The 22,868-nt window shown below is 39.2% G+C and overlaps 1 protein-coding gene across 1 annotated transcript in view; it reads left to right on the top strand.

Annotated features, from left to right (window-relative positions):
- The window catches only part of MAP2K5 (mitogen-activated protein kinase kinase 5), a 244,151-nt gene that overhangs the window by 161,321 nt on the left and 59,962 nt on the right, over window positions 1-22,868 (top strand). The window contains exons 18-19 of the mRNA XM_004687642.2: window positions 18,305-18,331; window positions 18,643-18,675. Coding sequence (XP_004687699.1) covers window positions 18,305-18,331; window positions 18,643-18,675 — 60 coding nt within the window. The remainder of the gene's footprint in view (window positions 1-18,304; window positions 18,332-18,642; window positions 18,676-22,868) is intronic.

Genomic DNA, 22,868 nt, shown 5'->3' with positions numbered 1-22,868 from the left:
CAAGGAGAATTTTATTCTGTTGTGGGCTGGGTTGCTTTGCCAACCCAAATTTACCCCCAAATTTCATTGACTTGCCAACTCGTTACATAGCTGTCTCATTCTGGAAGTTCAACTTCAGTGTTGGGTTTTCAATCAGAATTTGAAAACACTACCTGTTTTGGTTTCCTTTGGACTTTAAAGGTGCATATCCTTATTGACAGGCGGTTTAGGACTTGGGGGAAAAAAAATGGTTTGGAGCCACTATCAATGCAATCTTATTATTACAGCTTATAGCCAGAAGAACAGCAATTTCTTGGATTCATCCTGCTACCTTCCTGCCTGCTACCTTCCTGATTGAGAGCTCCACAATGCTGTTATATGACTCAGACTGTACATCCCACCTGCAGGGACTATTAATTTCCAGCCTCCAGGTGAACAGACTGAGGCTCAGAGAGTCAGGCCCCTTGTTTCAGGGATGAATGCTGCAGTTAGGCCTAGCAGTTGCAGGCCACAAACCAGATGACTGGTTCTGTGTACTCTGAATTTAGTGGCTATTCATACCACTATGTGCCCTTACCCCACTCAACCCACTCAGCCCTTTTTGGGCTTGTCTTCTCTGCCCCAGGAGGCCTCTCAAGAAGTGCTACATACACATCACAGGGTTGCACCATCGTAGATGATGATGAGATCATTCCCTAGAGCCCTTTTGATTTTCTTACCATGTGTATACCAAACTCTCATTGACCCCATCGCCGTTAAATCCTGGATACCTGTGAAGCATATTCTGCAATAGGATACTGGAAAATTATGTTTTTAAACATCTTTCAAATAGTATCTCAATAGTAATCTGGAAAGATGTGCAGGTCTGGACAAGGATTCAAGGTGTCTAGTGAATCATGGAGATCCAAATTCAGCTGACTTAAAAAACATGAGAGTAGGCAGTGGTTTGTTTAATGACGCCATAATTTAGGAGAAATGATGATGATTGCCTGCTAAAAATTGTCATTCCTCAAATTTTATAATAGTGTCCTTTAGGATGCTGGCAAATCCATTAAGGAGCCCTCTCAGGGGATGTCCCAGCTCTGGCATTTGGGATTTTGGTAAGCATGATGCCACAGGAAAGTGGAAGATAATACAGATACAGATGTATTTAAAGTACTTTTGCATGTATAAAAATGTTCTTCTTTTGGCTACAATTCCTGATCTTGGTTAATAAATTACATCAAAATGACCTGAAGTTAAAAAAAGGGAAAAAATCTGAGCAAATAGTGCCCCTGGTATTGTAAAGCTTTGAATGTTTTCACACCCCATTAATTTATTACTTCTCTTTCTTCATCTTTAAATTTCTTTTTTTTTTTTTTTTCAAAAATTCTGACTCCCCGCTGCTGCAGTGATTTTCATCTTGTTGTTAATTTTCCCTGCTCCATATGGAGCTCCAGACATTTCACCTGGAGGCTGTACTAGATTTTGCTGTAGTGATCGTACTTCCGGAGGCCAAAACTGTCATTTAGGGTTCCTGGTGCATCTGTCTGCGCCAGGCTTTTCACTGGCATGGGAGAGTGTGAATAACAAATTGGATGCACCTGAGATTCAGATGATTAGTGTGTTTTGTGAATCTCCACGACTTGTAAGCAGATAGCTCTGGGGGTGGTGGGAGGGCCAAACAGCGACTGTGGGTGAATCTGTACTCACACCTTACATTTGGGGTTTCGCAAGGGAAGTGCAAACATCCTAGGCAGCCTGAGTGCAGAGAGAGTAACAAATATTTCATCCTGCCTTGTCATTGATTAGAAAAGAGCCTTTAATTTCATTTCACCCCATGTTGTGATTAATTTGCATTCTTTGTCAGAAGTTAATGGAGTTTTTTATGGTTCACTCTGAAATCCTTGAAGACATCAGACTTGATCTGATGTTTATACAACCGCCAGCGGAATTTTTTCGTTTGATTGATGGCAAGCTTGATGTTATTCCAAACGGCTTTTTAAGCTGTTTTTAAGAATTATTTGAATAAAATGCAGGCAAGATATTGTTGTAATGATCAAGATTATCTGTTTAAAATCTGTTTCAAATAAAGAGGATGATAAGTAGTAAAAAGGATCAGAAACATGAGATATAGTGAATAGTGATGTTATTTGTTAAAAATACATAAGAATGGCATTCAAATAAGTTATTGCAATATAGAGAGATCACTTTTATTGAAAAAAAAATATATACCATCATCTGGCCAAATAGAATAGTTCATGGTAAGGTGAAGGGAAAGTCTCAATCTTTGGGATTAAAACCTTTACTACCAATTGGTTAATTCTCATTTATTCTGCCAGCTTATGCCACCATTGTACAAAATAGAAATCTACTGTTCTTAACTCAAGGAGACAGGGTCTGTCAGGCCTGTTACCTGAACAAAATGATGACATATTACTTGTCTCAATAAAGAGGCATTCTTAAATCCCAATACAACTTAAACTTAAGTGGATAATAGAGGATTTTAAGTGAAAGGGGTGCATTCTTAAGAGTATAACAACTGACCTTTATAATAAGATAGTGCAGAAATGAAAATATCCTGTTACTAAAGGCAAAATACTCTGTTGTTTGTGAATACAAGAAATGTGTGTTCAGCCTGTATACCATATATCAAAGTATGAGGGAAACTGTAGGTGGCGTTTACTCAAAACCCCCTGCTACTAACTAAGGAAATACGTTTTGCAAATGCTTTTTGATTACTAATACCATTTGCTTGATTTGGGGGTTTTGCCTTGCTTCAGCAAATTCTTGCTATGCTGTTACTGCTGCTAGTGACACTCATAGGTCAGAAAGCTACTTATCTGAGCACTCTCATTTAAAACAGATTAATGTATTTGCTGTATCTGAAAGTTTGCTAAATAATTGGATGGTTTTAATTGAAGTTACTGATTTCTGATCTTTGTATTAACATGATCTAAGGTCCCTTTTATTATATGCAATCCATATTATTGACCAAATTTTCCTGTTTTCATGTAAATGTAAGGAGCTTGTCAAGGAGAAAATATTTTATTTAACTTGGCTTGGAGACCTGCTATTTTAATGTGTTTTGCTTTTTTTTTTTTCAATTGGTAGACTGTCTTTTAAACATTCTTTTTTTTTATAGTAATAAATTGTGCTCTGGATAGAGTATTTGTCTGTTAATAGAGTAGAAAACATGTTCTTAAAACTATTTTTAAAATTCAATACTTTTCAAATGCTAGTGTCAGAATACTAACACTAGCACTTAATTTTATTCATGTTTTAAAAGTCTATGTCATTAATCCTAATTTTGATCATTTAATAATGTTTTATACTCACTGTTAAATTTAGAGCACAAATATCATTACCTGATTTGTGCATTAATATACTAAACCTGCCTATATCAAGTTACCTAAAAAGTTTGCCAATTTGATGGGAGCTGTTTGGAATATGTTCTTTGTTGCAAAAACTTTTGAACTTGTGAATGTCAAGAAATTTAATGCCCAGTTTTTTGTGTGCTATCTCTAATCAGAAAAAACAAAGTAGTAGGCAATTACCCTAAACTTACTCACCTCTTAATTGGCAAAAATTCAAAAAGAGTAGTAGGTAATTCCATAATTTTTGTCCTCCCTGCTTATGATATAGACATTTAAAATATACTGATAGGGCCTTCTTAGTAAAGCCTCAGTGCTATCACACCATCGCCACTGCAGCCTGAGTCCTTTCAGTAGCTCTGCCTGTTCTCCCCACCCTGTCTCTGGTGAGTCCTCTCACCTCCCCATACCTCTGACCTACACCCCAGTTCTTGTGTGCATAAGTAAATAAATCTTTAAAAAAATAACAAAATAGGGGCCCTCTCTGGTGGTGCAGTGAGTTAAAGCACAGCACTATGAAGCTATCTGAAGCCACTGCAGCACCAGTTTGATCTCTGGCCAGGGAGGTGACCCACATGGTGCGTCAGACCTCTCCTGACCTGCCTGCTGCTCCCTCAGCAGTGTATTTCAGTGGATCCGCCTGTTCTGCTCCCCACTCTTGTCTCTGGTGAATCTTCTCACTCCTGCCCCTCTGGCCTGTACCCCAGTTCTTGAATGCATAAATAAATAAATCTTCAAAAAATAAAAATAAAGCATACTGATATTTCAAGTTATAAAATCTGAATTTATATACTATAAAATGCAGAGGTGAAATTTAAGCGACATGAAGATGTTCAATTACACACATTTGCTTCTTCCCAGGGATTTTTAAATTGGTCATGTAAAATTCTTCTCCCAATATCTGTGTCATATTTATCAAGAGGTTTCATAATTTTATTTGCTTAACGTACACCATTGACAGGAGGTGAGTTTCTGGTATAACCTTAAAATAGACCACAAATGAAAGAGAAGTCATCTCCAAGATGTGGCTAGCTTAGAAATTTGCAGTTTTCCATTAAAGATAAATTACTTGTGAATACTACGACTGAGGTATCTAGACTTAGCCAGCTAAGTCAGTGGTTTATATCACCTTCTCAACTATCATATGACACATGTATATTTGGCACTGAGCACCTATAGTGTGAATGGTACTGTGTTCAGCACTGTAAGTACAGAAATGAAATGCTTTTTCTGCTCTCAACGGGTCTAGTTCAGTGGAAAGAAAAACACTGAGCAAACAAATAGCGGCTGATGTAAAAGGAACAGTCCAGGAGACAGTATGCTCTGGCCTCAGAGGAAGGGGTCAGCTGACTCTGAGGCTTCATGGAGGTTTCAGCATGTGTAGTGCTTGATGGGACTGGACGGATGGTTGCAGGTGTTCTAGTAAAAGGATATTCAACTGGTAAAGGATAATAAGACATTTGGCATAAGACATTTGATGTCCATCCAGTACTCCAACTCAACAGGGTATTCTAACTATTGCTGTTTTCATTCCATGAACATTTAGGAATTCCCCAGGGTAACTTTTAAAGCAGCCCTGTAAAGAGAATTCAAAAGGGGAGGGAAGAATGGTGGAGGAGAAAGGTAGTATCAGATTGGAGAAAAGCTGGTATGGCAAAGACCGGATAGGAAATAGGGCTTGAGAAGTTCATGAATCCTTTTGACGTGAGTTGGAACCAGTCTGAGGTTAGAAATTATTGCATTTTAGGACCTCTGTCACTAAGCTTAGATGGCACACGCCTGTTTGATACATCATAAGGCGTTTTCTAGACTGCTGGATGTGAGGGAGAATATTTTCGTGATCCAATGAGCTGATGCCAAAGAGGACACTTTGAAAAACACAAGGTGGTAAACAAGAACAAGGTAATATTAATATTATTTATATTTCCAGGAAGTACTTTAGGGATTTACCTTTGTAAGTCTGAAAATATATGACCATGTCTCACACCCGGTCGGACTGAAATGAATTACTTTTCTGATCCCACAAGAGCCATCCTTTATAGTCTTTTTTTTTTTTCCTTTTTGAGTTGTAATTTATCACTCACAATCATAATCCTAATATATAGAATTATATGCAGAATCTAGTCATCCTTTACTTCGGTAATTAAAGACCTTGATTCTTTGCAATTTTTAAATAATCAGTTTAACCCAGAAATAGAATTGAAGTCTGAAATAATGAACTTGGAGCCTTGTCTCGCTCTCAAGTGGTGACTGCTGGCTTCTCTCCCTCTCCTCATAGAGATCTTCCATTTACCCTCCTTTGGTTTCATTAGTACTCTCTACTACTTCTTGATATTATAGACACAATATCAAGATATCTTACAGTAATCTAGTGCAACAGCTGTACTTTATAAAGGATGGAAAGGGGGTCCTTAGCCACTAAACAACTCACTCATGAGCACCAGATAGTTGGCAACAGGATCAGACTATCTCTACTCTGGAAAGACAGTGGAGTATGGGGGAGAAGGAGGTAAGGCACCCAGAGATTTTGAGCCCAAATGGCCATCCTTACTTTACACACCCATCCACTCAAGTACTGCCTCCAACTGGTGTGTCTGCAGAGATGGAAATTACTGTCCCAGGATGCTCCTCGCCTGCCAGGTAATTGCTGATGGATATGGATCCCTGGGGGGAAGTCGTCTTCAGCAGCAGTAGTAGCAGCAACAACAGACAAAGACATCAACTTTTATTGTACTCCAGTGTTTTACTTACCACCATTCCGTATAGAAAACTTAGGAAGATTTGGGGCTCGGGGCTCATTGGCATCCAAGTTAAAAAGGGGGCAGACCTGGCCAAGCTTTGTTTGCGCTCAGATTACTTTTTAGATGTTTAACAGTTCTGGATTAATGCCTGGGGGTTTGGGAATTCTTCCTCAACTAAAATGTTAATGATGCTAAGAACCCAACCCTCTTTAGTGCCAATAAAACAGGCAAGCTAAGTTCATTGCAAAATCAATGAGTTGCCTAAAAGGAGCAAAGAGTTGATTCAAATTAGGACTGGAGATTGCCCAGAACATACCAGGTGGAAAGAGGGTCCAGGGACCACTAGAATCGAGACAAGCAGGCAGTTGTCTGTTTATATGCAGAGCCCAGGTGTCTTCAAGGAATTGTGGGAAACTGAAGCAACCACTTATCACCAGATATAAACTCTGTTAGCCCTTTACACTCTCAGGGTCTGCAGATGGCAGTCACCAGGGGGTGAAGGAAAGAAGTAAGAATGTAATATTCTTATGAAGAAAGGCGCTATTAGCATGACCAAAGTGGATAGTGAAGTGTGCTTGCCTTATCTTGTTTCTGTTCAGACACAGGTTGCAGGAAATCCTATTCTGGGTATGAGGACACCTTGACTCTACTCTCAGTTCTATTTTGGTAAAATATAAAACAAAGAAAAGTCCCCAGCTAAGTCTCCATCCTCCCATGGATTTTGGACATCCCTCAGCCTTCTTGGTAGCCAGGCAGCTAGAAGCACTCACACCTCAGAATAGAAGGGACAAGGAGGCAGAAAGTTACACACCCAGCAAGTGACAAATCATTGGCCAGGATATGGTTTCCGCACATACACATGACAAATTCATAGGCAAGGAGTAGATAGTCAGAAATTGTACGCTCTTCATCGCTAACTGCATTTAGACAGAAACCTGGCCTGCAAGGACATAACGGAGGAGGGATTAAAAAGTCAGATAAGGGTGGGAAACCAGGTCAGACATAAAAATCTTTTAAGAGGCTTTCAGACCACAAAAGTCTATGATTTAACTTCAACTTGGGTAGACCTCTCCTTGTTTCATTCTGTTATAGCACAACGGCAACCCAGAAACTTCATCATACTTGTCCAGATTCTATAATTGGTTTAATCATCCACTCATTTTGATTTTCAAATACTCTTGTCAGTGTGAAAGAGAAAAGAGAAGAATACAGGAAAGAAGTCATTCTTTTTCTATTCAGGATTTCTACACATTGTTTATTTCACTTGAGCCAACCATGTAACATGGCTATCAAAAATGTGAACGCCTCCATGAGTTTCTGCTGAACAGCGCAGAGTCCAGAACTGCACGATCTAAGTCAGTCATTTCAAAGTATGTGTGCAGGTGTAACTGTGTTACTTTCTGAGGAATATGGTGCATGGTGCCACATGCAAAAACAGATGACCATACTGATGGAAAATGGATGACAGAAAACTCACTGTTTTCTCAGCCACAAGGAGAATGTATTAGCAATATGGGGGATTGCATGGCTGAAAAACTCACTGTTGTCAGTGTTAGGTAGAACTTGATCCAACAAGTCACTTTGGGCTCTATTCTTAGTACTCACTTTTCCCTTTACAGACCAAGAATGCCTGTTAGGGTTTCTAGAATGACCTGCTTCCCAGTTTAGAAGGGAAATGCAGGTCTTTTTCTCCCACAGGAAATCAGGGATACTATGCATCCACATGATTGGGCCATTTTTAACTAGATATTTTCCTCTATCCAAAAGCAGAGACTTTCCCTTTGATAAGAGTTGGCAGGTTATTTTTTTGGATCAGGGACTCTTTTAATATCATTTTTTAGCATGATATTTGAGCGTTCCCAGATCCCTAAGTGTAATTTGCCAAGTCATACCAAAAAGGAATGGACAGGGACCTCCCTGTTGTGTAGGGGTTAAGTCTCAGCACTATCAAGCTGTTGCAACCTACTACAACATGAGTTTGATCCCCGACCAGGAAGGTGACCCACATGGCGCAGCAGACCCCTCCTGTCTCTCCAGTTGCCCCCCTCAGCAGTGTATTTCAGTAGATATATCTATTCTGCCCTCCCTCCTGTCTCTGGTGAATCCTCTCACTCCCCTCACCTCTGACCTATACCTCAGTTGTTATATGCATGAATAAATAAGTCCTTAAAAAAAAATCTTCTACTTTAGGATAGGGCAAAGGGGGAAGTTGTACCTGAACATCAGAGATGTGGATGTTTCTGACTAGTATCAGCCTGAACCACATGCCAACTCCTAAGCCTAGGAGTGAAGTCATCTTGGCATGAATTACATAGGCTTCTTAGAGGTAGAGTAATATTCCCCGAGTGTCACAGCTAATGAAAGGGGAAGGATAGCAGGCAACCAAACATAGGAAGTGATCAAAAGAAGAAAATAACATGATTATTCAGGAAAGAAATCATTACGGACATATGACAGCTACCTTCAAATATGTGTAGAGCTGTGATTACACTTAACACTATAGCTGCAGACCATGAGCACATCTTTTACTATTGCTCCTTCTTTTTTTTTGAGGTAACATTGACTTTCAACACTGTGATTTAGGAGGATAAGCTCACAACTCCTCAGACATCTTTATCGCACCCACCACAGAGCACCCATAGTCTTCCACCATAGCCCATTGGACTTCCTATCCATTTTGTCCCCCGCTTCCTACTCTTCCCCTCAATAGCCTCAATTTTGCAATCCAATGTTTAAGGTTTGTTTGGTTGAATTTTGTTTTGTTTCTTTATATTCTACATATGAGGGAAATCACTGGTATTTGTCTTTCTCTTTTTGATTTATTTTGATTAGCATTAGCCCCTCCAGTTCCATTCATGTTGTTGCAGTGGAAGGTCCCATCTTTTTTAAAATATATATAGCTGAGTGGTATTCCATTGTGTGAATATACACTCCCCACTCCTCTGTTGTTGGGCACTTACGTTGGCTATTGTAGAAGTTGACAATGCTGCAGTGAACATAAAAGTACACATACCCCTTCTAATTTGTGTTTATTATTATTGTTGTTGTTATGCAAATAGGTATCTTAAGAGTAGAATTGCTGGATTGTTTAGTAAATCTGGTTTTAAGATTTTGAGAAATTTCCATATTGTTTTCCATACAGGCTGGAATCTACATTCCCACCAACTGTGTATGAAGAGTTCCATTTTCTCCACACCCTCACCAACTCTTGTTGTTTATGGTCTTTTTGATGTGGGCCATTCTTATGTGTATAAGATTGTATCTCATCATGGTTTTGATTTGCTTTTCCCTGAAATATGATGAATGTTTTATCCTGTGCCCATTGGCCTTCTGTATGTCTTTTTTGGAGAAGTATCTATTTAACTCTTCTACTCATTTCTTGATTGTGTTAGTTATTGTTACTGAGTTTTATGAGTTCTTTATAGAGCTTGGACATCAGCCCTTTATAAGATACATGATGTACAGTATTTTTTTCCCCTTCTGGTAGGGTGTTTGTTTAGCCATAGTTTATTTCATTGTGAGAAAGCTTTTCAGTTTGATGTAATTCCACCTATTTTTGGTTTTGTTCCCCTTACCACGAGAGTCAAGCCCCCAAAGGTATTCTTGAAGTGTGTCATAGAGTATTTTTGTCTGTGTTTTCTTCTTTCATGTCTTAATCCTAGTCTTTCTTCCATTTTGAATTAATTTTTGTGTATTGTGTGAGATTGTGATCCAGATTCATTATTTTGTGTGTGACTGTCCAGTTTTCTCAATGGCATTTGTTGAAAAGACTTTCTTATTTGCTCCTTTGTCGTAATTAACTGTAAATGTAAGTCTAGATTTATTTCTAGGCTCCCAATTTGTTCCATTGGTTACTATAGCTCTGTGGTATAATTGGAGGTCTGGTAGTAGGATACCTTGGTTCTTTTTATCAGAATTGTTTTGGCTATTTGGTGTCTTGTGTCGTTCCTTGTAAGTTTTAGTAATGTTCTATATCTTTGAAGAATTCCACTGAAACTTTGATAGGGATTGCATCAAATCTGTGTATTTCTTTGAGCAAAATGGCATTTTTACAATGTTAATGCTTCCAGTCTATGAGCCAAGAATACCTTTCCATTTCTTTATAACCTCCTCTGTTTCCTTTAATAATTTTACTTGGCTTTTCTGTACATGTCTTTAACCTCCTTTGTTAAGTTTTATTCCTAGATATATAAAATTATTTTTGATGTGATTATAAATGAGGCTAGTTTCTTTATTTTTTTCCCTTCTAGTCTGGTGTTTGCATGTAGGAATGTGACAGGTATTTTTATAATGTTTTGTAACCTGCCACTTCACTGTTCTGATTTATTGATCCTAATAAATGTTAGTAAAGGTTTTAGGATTTTAGACACACACATATTAATAATGCTGTTTACAAATAGTGATGGTTTTACTTCTTTTCCTGCTTGAATTCCTATTTTTTTTTTTAATCTTTCTCTGGGCACATCTTGTAAGACTTGGTTGGACTCAAAATAAGAAAGAACATTAACAAATTAGTCTATCAAATATAAAGTTGTTGATATCCCATCATTAGAAATCTAATAGCAAATTCAGAATGCCTGTTAGGAATATTATGAAGTGAATTTCTACATGTGGTAAAGAATTAGGCTAACATGGTCAGGATTCTCTGACATATGGAGAAGTTTAAACTAATAGAAATACAAACTAAATGCAGCTTCAGAAAAACCCTTTCAGACATTTTGACACATTTAAAGAAAACAACTTTATTTTAGTCAACTTATTTAACCATGAAGGTTAGAATGGGCAACAGGCCTTTTCAGAAAAAAAAGCATCTCCACTTACCTCCCATACACTGACTGTTTGATAGTCTTAAGGTAGATTCTGATTTAAGATCCCCTTTTGTTACAGTGAAGGAAAAAGTCTGATATAGGAAATATTTTTTTTTTAAAGATTTTTATTTATTCGTACAGAACTGGGGTACAGGCCAGAGATGCGGAGGGTGAGAGGGTTCACCAGAGACAGAGTGGGGAGCAGAACAGGCAGATCGACGAAGTACACTGCTGAGGGGAGCAGTGGGCTGGTCAGGAGAGGTCTGCCACGCCATGTGGTCGCCTCCGGGGCAGGCGGGGATCGAACTCATGCGGAAGTGGCTTTAGTTTCTCAGTGCAGTGCTTTAACCCGCTGCGCCACCAGGGAGGGCCCGGAAATATTTTAAATCTTCAAAAGGGACATGCTTAATATACTCCTTGACCAGACCTTGTACCATTAGGAAAAGGTTCATTTTGTAATTTATATTGATCATTTTGAATTGTCGTTCTAAGCTTTCCTCACAAAATCCAGGCTCAAGCACTAAAATCTACATTCACTGAGAGGATGATTGAGCATGCCTTCTGTTATCTGCATGGAGTGGGACATGAGCTATGTCAGTTCTAAATATACAGGAGATAGAAGAGTCTATGCTGGCAATGAAGTCTTTTTTCCTCTTGCTCACTGACTAGCAGACTCAGCAAATGAGTAATGTTGTACCGTACCTTGGCGCTCCAGCTGCTGTATTCTGTTGAGAAAATGCATTGTCCTTGGTACTCAGGAAGCAGTAAGAGCCAAGTGATCCAATTTATGGCAGTGATAATTTTCCGTCTGGTGCCCTCTGACCTGTGTCGTCCTCAAAGCATCTTTGCACCTTTCTGTCCCACTTAGCTGTTTGTTCAATTCAGGGACATCTTGTTTTAGCTTTTTAAAACTAGTTGCAGCACCTAAATTGGAGCTTGAGATGTGAGGCAGAGAGAAAATGCCAGAAAGTGGATTTTAGAATCCAGTGAGAATCTAATGACTTTCTTATATCCTGTTGAGTAGCTTCTTATTACTCTTATGTTTTACCTTTATTTCAAGTTATTCATTTATGTTTAAATAAGTTATGACTTACTTTTTGGTTTGATTTGGTTCTGTACAAGATAAGGTTGCTAATAGACTCAGGCTTGGTAAGAACTGGAACAAAGACATAGATAAACAGGGAAGATAGGAGAGCACAAATGAACTATACTTGTTCATTTTATATTACCAGGAATAATAAATTATTCATTTATTTTGTATCTTAATAAATTCAGTATCTAAAAATATCAGTTTGCCAAAATTCCCATTTGTAGTTAGCCAGGGTAAATTTCATTCTGTTACTTTATTAGAAACAGTTGTTTGGGAACTCCTACTTTAATTTAATGTTACTAAGCAGTCTATATTCAACTTGTGGTCATGTGCAAATGATTTTTCTTTCATTGATAACTTTGAAATTTAGGGACTTAGTTTTTGAGATTTGGAGATTTAGTAAAAGTGGATTAGTGTGAGGTAAAAAGACATTTACATAAATGCAAACAGGCAAAGACCTGTGTGGAACATGGCAAGTTTATTAAGAAAAAGAGGTGTCGGGGCCCTCCCTGGTGGTGCAGCAGGTTGGAACACTGCACTGCGGAGCTAAGCCGAGCAGTGGCGGCTTCAGTGTTAGTTGATCCCCGCCCTGGAGGTGACTGAACCACATGGTGCGCAGAACCCTGCTGTCTTGCCCGCTGCTCCTCTCAGCATTGTACTTTGTCGATCTGCCTGTTCTGTTCCCCACTCTGTTTCTGGTGAATCCTCTCGCTGCCCCTGGCTGTACCCCATTTCTGTATACATAAATGCATAAATCTTTAGGGGAAAAAAAAGAAGGAAAAAACACGCCTTTATAGACACAAGCAGGCAAAGAGCTGCATTTTGCCACAGCAAGGGATGACCTTATAGATTGTCCTTTTGGTAGGGCTTAGTCCTCTGGAATTTTATCACTTTGTAGAATTTATTATTTTGGGGTCTGGTTGTGTTGTTTTCTGTAACAACTGATAGTTCTTTGTCCCCACTTCCAATTCCTGGCATTGTGAAACTTCCATAGCTAATTTAAGGACTCATTAATCTTCCCCACCACCATCTTGGGTTAACATCCACCTTCTTCCATCAAGCCTCCACCTTGCACCCTCCCCAGCTATATTTGGCCCAAAATTTTTTGGGGAGTTGAAAGGAGTGTTCCTCTTCTGTAACTGCATAAAAGTGTCCCCAGGAACCTGGAGTATGGTCTCTCTGGTGCTAGCTCCTGAACTGACTAGTGACTGATTGTTCCTGTTGGTTTGGAAGAAGGCCTGGGTGGATTCCAAGATAGCAGAGTGTTTGAACCACCTGTTGTTTCTCTTGGGGGAGGAGTTGGAGTTTAGGAGCCTCTAAACCAGAGGAAGCAAGTTTGACAATGAAATTGGGTTGCATGGTTCAAAGAGGAGAATGAGAAATATTGTGCCTAAAGGGTGCCAGTGAAAGCAATCTCCCTGTCCATGGGAGGGACCAATTGTGGATCTCCCAACGGAAGACTTTTCTCTAAGTCTGATGGCTCATTGATGTTTTCTTATTTTGGACATTACCTGTCCTCTGTCCACTCTGGTTGGCATCATAACACACACCCTGAGCCCAATGAAGGAAGGGAGTTCCTGAGGCCATGGGACTCTGGCTGGGGTTCCAGGAGTCTTTCTGTCTCCAGAGTTTCTTTATTTCCCCCCATATTAGACAGCCTGCTGGGTCCAAGCAAAGTTCTATCTGCAAACTTGGTTTTTACTCCCTTTGAACCTCATTCCCAAAATGAATAGATTGAATTAGGTCATCTCTAAGGTTATTTCCAGGTTAAAAATTCTTTTGGTCATTACTCTTCATTTAGAAGATACAAGTCTCAGTCTACCACAATCCCTGCTTGTATTTGACCTGTTCTGTTGCTTAATGCATCTCATTTGAAAAGATTCTTTGCAAAATGGCTACAGTTCCTAAAATGTGAAGTTTTTAAAAGCATTCAAAATTGAAAGCAACAATGTCTTGACAATAGTACCATACACATAAAAACAATATTCCTTAAAAATTCCAACCAGGGGCCCTCCCTGGTGGCGCAGCGGGTTAAAGCACAGCACTGAGACGCTAAAGCCACTTCCGCATGAGTTCGATTCCCGCCTGCCCCAGAGGTGACCACATGGCGTGGCAGACCTCTCCTGACCCGCCCGCTGCTCCCCTCAGCAGTGTACTTTGTCGATCTGCCTGTTCTGCTCCCCACTCTATGTCTTGTGAATCCTCTCACCCTCCGCATCTCTGGCCTGTACCCCAGTTCAGTACAAATAAATAAATAAATCTTAAAAAAAAAATTCCAACCAACTGATTTAATTTCCTACTTCCTTTTTTCTATTTAAGAGAAAATAACACAAGCTTGGAAAGCAGTAAATATGTAAAGAGAAAATTTGTCAACTGCTATTGGAAGATCTGACCTAGGTCACACATAAATCTCTCAGACAAGAGCTGCAGGCAAGTCATCATTTCAGAGAGTAAAAGAGAAAATGAAAGCTAGGGCTGGTATCTTCTCTAAGCTACATAGGTGGGTTCATTTTCCTTTTCTGGTTGTGCTTTCTGAATATAATGTAAAAAGACTGGTAGCAAAGTCTGTCTTACCACTCTGCATAAAAAGTGCCTCTAAGAAATAGAAGCCTAATGGGAGGCTTCCAGAGTTACTTTATTTCTCCAGAGTCATCAACTAAATAAATAGTTGGCATCCCACAAGCAGACTTTTGCAGTGGCAGTTTCCATTCATTTCAGGATCATTTTCCAAAGTCATAAGTCATAAGAGCTTTTCTAATTGCCAACTCTATGGTCCTTGCAAGGAAATTTATGATAACTATCACTGCAGCAATACCCTAAGACCTGACACTTATGCCTGCCTGTTAGGAACTCATTCTTGTCTGATGAAACAGATAAAGCTCTGTATTACTTCTGAATGAGGCATAACTGTCCCCTGTGTAGTGTGGCTTACAGTTTTGTATCTAACAACTGGTAAAAGAAAAAAAAGTCAGGCCTAGAAGAGAGAAGAGATTCGCCTAATTTGTATTTCAAAATGCCAGAGAGTCATTAGCGAAGCATATGACGGAAGCAGTCGCTATTTGAGACAGAAAATTCAACACAAGATGAATACACTAGCAGGAGCATGGACTTGTTGGCCAGGTTAGTTAGAAACAGCATTGCATATGTAGACAGGTTCCGGCAACACATCAGCCCTAACAATATTATTGTGTTCCTCTGAACTCCTCTCTCACAGCTGAGCATCTGGAAGGCAGACCCAGAATAGAAAGACCCAGAATAGGCATTCACAAAGCTAACATTTTATATTGTGTACCCTTAGTACGATTTTTAATGCTATAAAACTGGGGGCTTCTCTTTCATGAACTGTGTGCAGAAACAGAGGCAGTGAGTAGAGGTTGACTTTGTTTGGATCTGTTTTATGGTTGCTGTGCCAATGTAATCTTGAAAAAGGTAAACAAGGAGTTTAGCAGTGAAAAATATGCCTAATATAAATAGAGTCTAGTACATGGCAGTTCAGAATTTGAAAAATATGACTGGCATTAAATTTTCTGGTGGAATTAGCAGAGGAACAGAATAGAGCCTTTAAGGCAATATATTTGAGACGGAGAAAGGAGATAATACATCTAACTCTAGGGTCTGTGTGGCATTCATATAAAGAAAAGCACAGTAGCTTTATTTAATTGAGAAAATGAATCAATTACAATGATGTTGCATCATCAAATTCATGTGAAATAGAAGATATAAGTCACCACATTGTGTAACAATGTTAAAAAGTAATTGAGTATCTTAAGCATTTTGAATCAATTTCAGGTACTGGCACTGCTACCTTAATACAAAATTTATGAAGATGATTTCATATAATATGTTGCTATCAAAAGTGTGTAATAAAATCTGGTAACAATGTCTTTCTTTAAAAATCTGGGCAAAACAATGTGGTTATAAGAAAATAAAAACTACCTTCTTATGACTGCTTCTCCCCTTTTTTATAGTAAAGAGCATGCATTAAAGTGATAGAATTTTAAGTTGTCTTAAAATTCACTTTTAATCTACAGAATATGAAGAAGGTCTTAGAGACCATTCTTGGTTCATGAAGAAATTTTCTCCCATCAGTTTGGCCCAAACAATGGTATGTTAGTAGGCATAGTGTCCATTTCTGAATTCATTTTAGAATTCAGAACTCACTGAGAATGTTTGCCACATTTTCCTGAGAGAATGTTGTAGTCCCCCTAACTGTTGGAAGCTTGTGAAAAATAGTCTCTGGAAGTCAGAAATGGATTTCTGAGTCTTTGTTCATTACAGATAATTCTCCTGTTGAAGTAGATCTGTCTTAATAAGAGAAATCTTAGGGTGCACTTGAAAACAACAAAAGCAGACACCACAAAGATATCGCAGTCATAGGAGAGGTTAACAGGGTCTTTCAATATTTCTTTTTTAAGGTTTATTTATTTATGCTTACAGACCTGGGGTACAGGCCAGAGATATGGTGGGTGAGAGGCAGAGTGGGGAGCAGAACAGATTGACTAAGTACACTGCTGAGGGGAGCAGCGGGCAAGTCAGGACAGGTCTGCCGTGCCATGTGGGTCACCTCCAGGGCCAGGATCGAACTTGTGCTGCAGTGGCTTCTAGAGTGTCATGATGCAATGCTTTAACCTGTTGCATCACCAGGGAGGGCCCATTAAAGGTGGTATAACTTGTTACTAAAGTCCTAACCATTCCAGGGTGATAGTTAACAACTCTGGCTTCCTGTTTTATGTAAATCTTTATGTGCAGAGCCTGCCCAGGAGTGTGCAATTGATTAGTGGAAGAGGCAGCAATAATTCAGATCAATGTTAAGTAGAACTTTCAAATGGACTAAAGAACCAGTCATCTCTGGACAAAGGTTTCAGGGAGTGGTGACTGGGAAGGGAGAAATGAAGAACCAAGAGCAGCAATGAGTGTAAAGATGATACAATATATGAGAACGTACTTTTCAAATACTCAAGCACTAGGCTGTTGATCAGCTGTAAGGATGCAAAAGAAATACAAAATCATAGCTTCTGCCCTTGAGAAGCCTACAGTTTAGTTGAAAAGAACCACACATCAAAACTGATCATTTATCACCTTTACTGTGCCAAATATAAATGTAAGCAAATCCAGTTGTTTTCTAATATTGCTGTGATTGTAGGCCAATAGAATGCCGATGCCAGAGAGAAAGGTGCACTGGAGAAGTCAGAACCTGGTCCAGTGACCTTGGGCTGGTCCCATGCTCTGGGAAACCTAGTTTTCCCATCCAAGAATAGAGATGATCATCCCTGCCAACCTCAGGGTTGGTTATGCAGATCAGATGAGAATCAGTGTGTGAAAGAACATTTAAAAGTATCCTTCAGAACATATAAGGAGCTAGTATTATTATCCCTGTATTTTACCAATTAGATAGGGCTCAGTTATCTAGTTGACCAGGTAGACAAATGACCCACCATTAGTTGTACTTGGTTCTTCAATTTTTCCTTCTTAGGAAATAGAGTACCTGGGACCCAATTTGCGTTGAGTTTGTAATAACTGCAGGCATTTTGGAGGGGGTGGGGGAAGGGCATTGAAGTGTTTAATACTTTAATTACTAAGTGGATGTTTTATTAATTTGATGTCACATTTTAGTAACTTTCTAAAGGATACTATTTATCAGTGTTAGAGATGTGTGCAGCCGCCTTCAGAATGTTGATTAGGAACAGCACCCCTACTTGACTGTTTTTATTTCCTGAAAAACAGTGTAAAAGTTGCATGAATTTAATTTTCCCAGAGAGCATTACTGCCCTGGAAACAGGCTGAAGGAACTTTGGAAAAGGTGGAGTCTTTACCCCACTGTCGAGTTAGAGGCAAATACTTCAACCACATAATTAAAGTTTTCTTCACAAAATAGGGGAATGTGAGCAGACACTGGCAGGAATCCAAAATTCTAATTTCTGACTATGATTTAATTTCAATTTTAAATAAATCGGTTTTTAATTTAAAAAGAGTGAGCTTCATAACATTAGCAATGATTGCAACATTAAGCCCAGTGTTCACAATCTAGCAATATAAAACATTATTTATATCTGAATCGTAAACAGCCTTTTGAAATGGATTATGGTTTTTCTCTCTATTCTAATACAACCTGGAGGGTACTAAAAAGTGTTGTGTGAAATTAACATTCTGCTGACTTTCGCCTATAAATGAGAAGCGAGCTATTAACATTTGTGTATTTTCATTATGTAAATTGTGTTAACACATGCCCACAAATTGCCACCAGCAATGCAATAATTTTCTCTCAGTGATCATAATGTGTCCAAGTGAGTCATTTTGATTATGACATGCTAATTACATATTGCCTTTTTTCAGATTCAGAAAAACCAGGGATCTTTAATGGTAAGCTTTATGAGTTCAGAAAAAAATTCACTTTTCTTTTTCCTGATGGCTGCTTCCTTTGCATGCTTGAATGCCTTGTTTTAAACTTAGCAAATTGCATTTTGAAGAAAATGCAAACCTTTAACTGCCTGTATTAGATTAGGTACCATTAGAAATAATAGAACATCCTGAGCATCACTGTTTTTATAAGAGTTTGCTGTTGTTGATTAATCTTGCTATATTTTATTGCATTAATGATTTTTTCTTTCCACTCCACTGTAAAGATATTGCAGAGAGGCTAATACTTTTTCCTCTCTTCTTTCCCATTGCAGCCTCTCCAGCTTCTGCAGTGCATTGTTGATGAGGTGAGGCATCGTCTTATGTGCTTTCACTCCTAAAGTCATTCCTAATGGTGTGGAAAGCTTATATTTTGTTTCCTAATGAAGCACAATGCCCAACATCCTCGGAGCAAGTTGTGTTGTATGGTTCTGCACTGTGTTATGTGAACTCGCCTTGTCCTGAATCCCGCTCTTCGACTCTGGCCCAGAATCCATGCCAACGCACACTGTCCCACAGGCTGGTCCCCAGAGGTGTCAGAAGCCCTAAAGACAAAACATGATAATATTAATTCATCCCCTCCCTGACCAGATGGGGATGGAACTGGAAATTAAAGTGGCATCATTTTTCCATAACTGATATTAAAGTCATTCAGTAGGCAGGGGTCAGAGTTGAACAGCAAACATAAGCTGGGTAAAATTTGTCTTCCTTGCTTTATTTACCCAAAGCATATCAGGGTGATAAAGATGTTCAGAAGCTGTAGGTCAACAGCTTTCATTTCCTAAGTAGGTCTTGTCCCCAAAATAGACTTCTATCTTCTTGCTTTTAAAACTAGAATTCTCACATTTCGAGGCATCCTATGTCTGATCATCCTTATTCTATCAAGTTCCACTATCCCTTTGCCTTCATGAGATTAATGCTTTTCTTTCTTAATCAACTTTTTCTACTTTGTAGTCTGACTTTAAATTCCTTTATTCTGTAAATTAGCAGCCTTATAGTAAACATGACTCAATTAAGAAAATTAACATTTTTTAAAAAAACGAGTTTTTCTGGTCTCTGGCTTGCCTACCAGCAGTGTTTGTTTTTTAAACTTTAATTTTACAATATTTAAAACACTTGTAATGAAGGCGATAAATGATTCAGACAGGAAAGTTTATTTGAAAGAAATAAAAACAAATCGTAATTCATAATTATTCCTCTCAATTAAACATCTGTATAACCAGTTATGAGATTTGGGAGAAAAAATAAAGATCCTCCTAGGAAAAACACAAACGCTCACATGTCACAATAATACTAAGAACGGGGCTCTAACATCCTTAATGGTTGCATCAGTCAGTCCATAGATCCCCTGCAAGCCATAAACCATGTTAGTGCAAAAATGAAGGCAACCTCCTGAAACAAATGGAGGCCCCATTATCTTAAATATCAGACAGGCCTTCTGGATCTAATAGCTCATCAATATCTTCTGTCATCTTAGATTCCAAAAAGCATCCTATCCCCATCAGAATCCTCCCAATTAAGCTGATTTTCCTGAGGATTCCCCTACAGGATTGCTTAGGGAGGGTCCAGGGAAACTTGGCCTTCCCAGTCAATTGTGCAGCCAGTGGGTTTCCTGAGCTCTGCTGTTCTTGGTCCGCGGGCTCCTGGGCCTCAGACCATTCAGGTACAGATATTCCGCACCGATAGTGTATCTATTGCTCTAAAGCTAATTGAGAGCATTTCTGGATAACGTAGGCACTTTCATTCCTTATTTAAAGTAGCAGTGATTACTATTGAATTTTAAATATTTTACTATTAGAGACCTTTGAAATTATCATAGGGAAGTGTTCTAAGGAAGGAAGTTCTGTATGATGAAGGACAATAGTATGTAACTTCAATGGTATATTGCTCTTTAGAGCATTTCTTCCTCAATCAAAAAAAAATAACTTAGATACTTATTCCCACTTACTCTAAAAACGTTCAAATACCTTATTTATGGAAACATGGGAAATTGACTTTGTTTTACTAAAGCAAACATAAGTTAACCTTGGAACTAGGCTAATTAATGTTCAGTAATAGAACATTAGGAAAGGCTTGTCTGGTATGACCTGTCTTAAGCAAGGTGCAACAAGGCTTCTAAGAAGAAGCAATTGAGGGGTGCTGTGATTACTGTGCTTATCCCAGCTTTGTCAGCTTGTCTCATGGCTGTGATGGCAGTTTTTCTCAAGACTGATCCAAGGACTAACTACACCAGAATCACCTAACGCTCTTGTTAAAAATGCAGATTCTTGGTCCCAGATCACCACATTAGATTTTCTAGGAATGGAGCCAAGAATCTATCTTTTACTGCCTTTGCAGGTAACTCTTTGCACATTTAAGTTTGAGAAGCATCTCTATAGTGGCCTTTTAGGGCTGAGTCTCTCCTTTTAGATTCCAGAAGGCAATTAACTATCTTCATTTGCATCTGACATTGAGGGCTTCAATTCCTGAGTGTGTATAACTAGCCAGTATTTGAGCCATTTTACTCCTTCAGTGTGGGATATACCCCACTGTGAAATGGTAGTATGTACTGTTTCTATTAGAGAAAAGTCAGATCAGAAAGCATCACCCCTAAGGGAAGCTAGTTCAAACAAGATGGATTATCTGGAATCATGAGAATCATGAGCAAAATAGCAGTGCAACATCCTTCATTATTACCTGAATGCAACTTGACCTCCTGGCATGGCCTGGCAAAGAGTGAAGAAGTAGTAAAACAAGACCAGTTGGGCAGGAGCCAGACCTAGAGTGGCAAGAGGTAAATGACAGCTAGTCAGGGAGTCAGGAGGTGAAATCATGGGATGAAGCCAGAGTCAGCCACCAGCTGTCCAAATAGAAGATGCCAGTAGTTAAACAGAGGAGTAAGAGTCAGAACATGAAACTTGGACCACACATCAGGAACTGAGACGTAGCCAAGGTAATAGGAGCATTTAGCTCCAATCAGAAATCTGGATGATTCTGTTTAATTTTGGGTAGAGTTTACCTGCCTTGGATCTCTGTCACTCAGGGACAGATATATACATGAGTGGAGTCTAAAAGACACCATGTTATGCCTCAGAGTTGTTTCTTTTAAAAAGAACGTGTTACTTTAAAGCCCTCATATAACCGCGTCCTCTCCAAGTCCTTGAATATCTGTCTTGTAAAGTATTTTGGTTCACTATTTGTGTGCTAATGCCTTAGCCATTGATATCTTAGGGGAATAAGGTGGCCCCTATTGTTTGGGTAATAAGATTTACTGCTCTAAGCTATGACATCAATGAGAAAACTTGCATTTTTAGGGAACAATGTTTCTAAAATGTGTTTGCTCTTGGAAACCTGTGTAGCAAATATCATTTAACTTTTTCTTGATGGTGCCCATCCTTGCTTTGAGCATACTACTAAACTAAACTTTGAGGTACTGATGCACTCTAAGACTGTAAAATTGTGTGGGGCTTACCTTTTCTTTCACTAAATGTTTACCAACCCTTTTGCCTATACCTGACCTTGGTACTCAGTGATATGCTTGGATCTCTTAAAGCATATAAAACCCAGTTGCCCCCATGCTAAATAGTTCTACATGTCTGCTTGGTGCTTTCTTATGTTCTCTCCTCTGATTACCTCTGATTTCTACAGTCATTTCTCATCCTTGTGTGTGACAACCTACTTCCCCAATGATCTCACCCACTGTCTTCAATGAAACAAAAAGGTGCCAAATGAAAGCACTACCCAAATGTGTGCTCCGAAAGGCTCATCTGAGAAGTGAGATAGAAGCTTGAAACCCTTAAAGTCGGTGAACTTGTGTTTATTCAGTCACAATAAATAGTAATCAAAATCACCCACAATATGCATGCTAACCAAGTAGAGCAGACCATAATCAGGACATCCTCCAAGCCAAGACAGAATAGGAATATTAAGCAGGCACCCAGGCCAGCTGCCAATGAGATCTGTGAGTCAGGGTAGGAAGGAGAGCATAGTCCCACACCACAAGCCAATATAACATGCAAGGACTCAGGAGACTAGATCACCATCTAACCCCCCTGAGTAGCTGGACTCCCACATTGACTGACAACAAAGGGCTGATTAGGCTGGTGTTATGACAGTTAGGGATTCAACTGTGATGGGTCAACAAATCCCACATTGACTGAACAGTGAGTCCATCAGTGGTTTGTGATGCTAGAAATTGCAAAGTCTGAAACAGGGACTTCTCTGTGAGACTTTTCCCAAGTAACCTTGAAAAAGATATAGAGGGCCCTCCCTGGTGGCACAAGGCTTTAAAGAGCAGCACTATGAAACTAGCCACAGCCCCTCAGCACATGTTCAGCCCCAAGCCAGGGAGCTGACCCACATGGCACAGCAGACCTCTCCTGTCTCACCACTGCTCCCCTCAGCAGTGTACTTTGTCAATCTTAATGTTCTGCTCCCCACTCTGTCTCTGGTGAATCCTCTCACCTCCAGCCTGTACCCAAGTTCTTGTATGCATAAATAAATAAATTTTTAAGAAAAAAAA

The sequence above is a fragment of the Condylura cristata genome, unplaced genomic scaffold, assembly GCF_000260355.1.
Source record: "Condylura cristata isolate star-nosed mole 26May11 unplaced genomic scaffold, ConCri1.0 scaffold00023, whole genome shotgun sequence".
NCBI classification, from domain to species: domain Eukaryota; kingdom Metazoa; phylum Chordata; class Mammalia; order Eulipotyphla; family Talpidae; genus Condylura; species Condylura cristata.
Note: the sequence above shows the minus strand (reverse complement) of the source record. Positions and strands in the feature narration are given on the sequence as shown.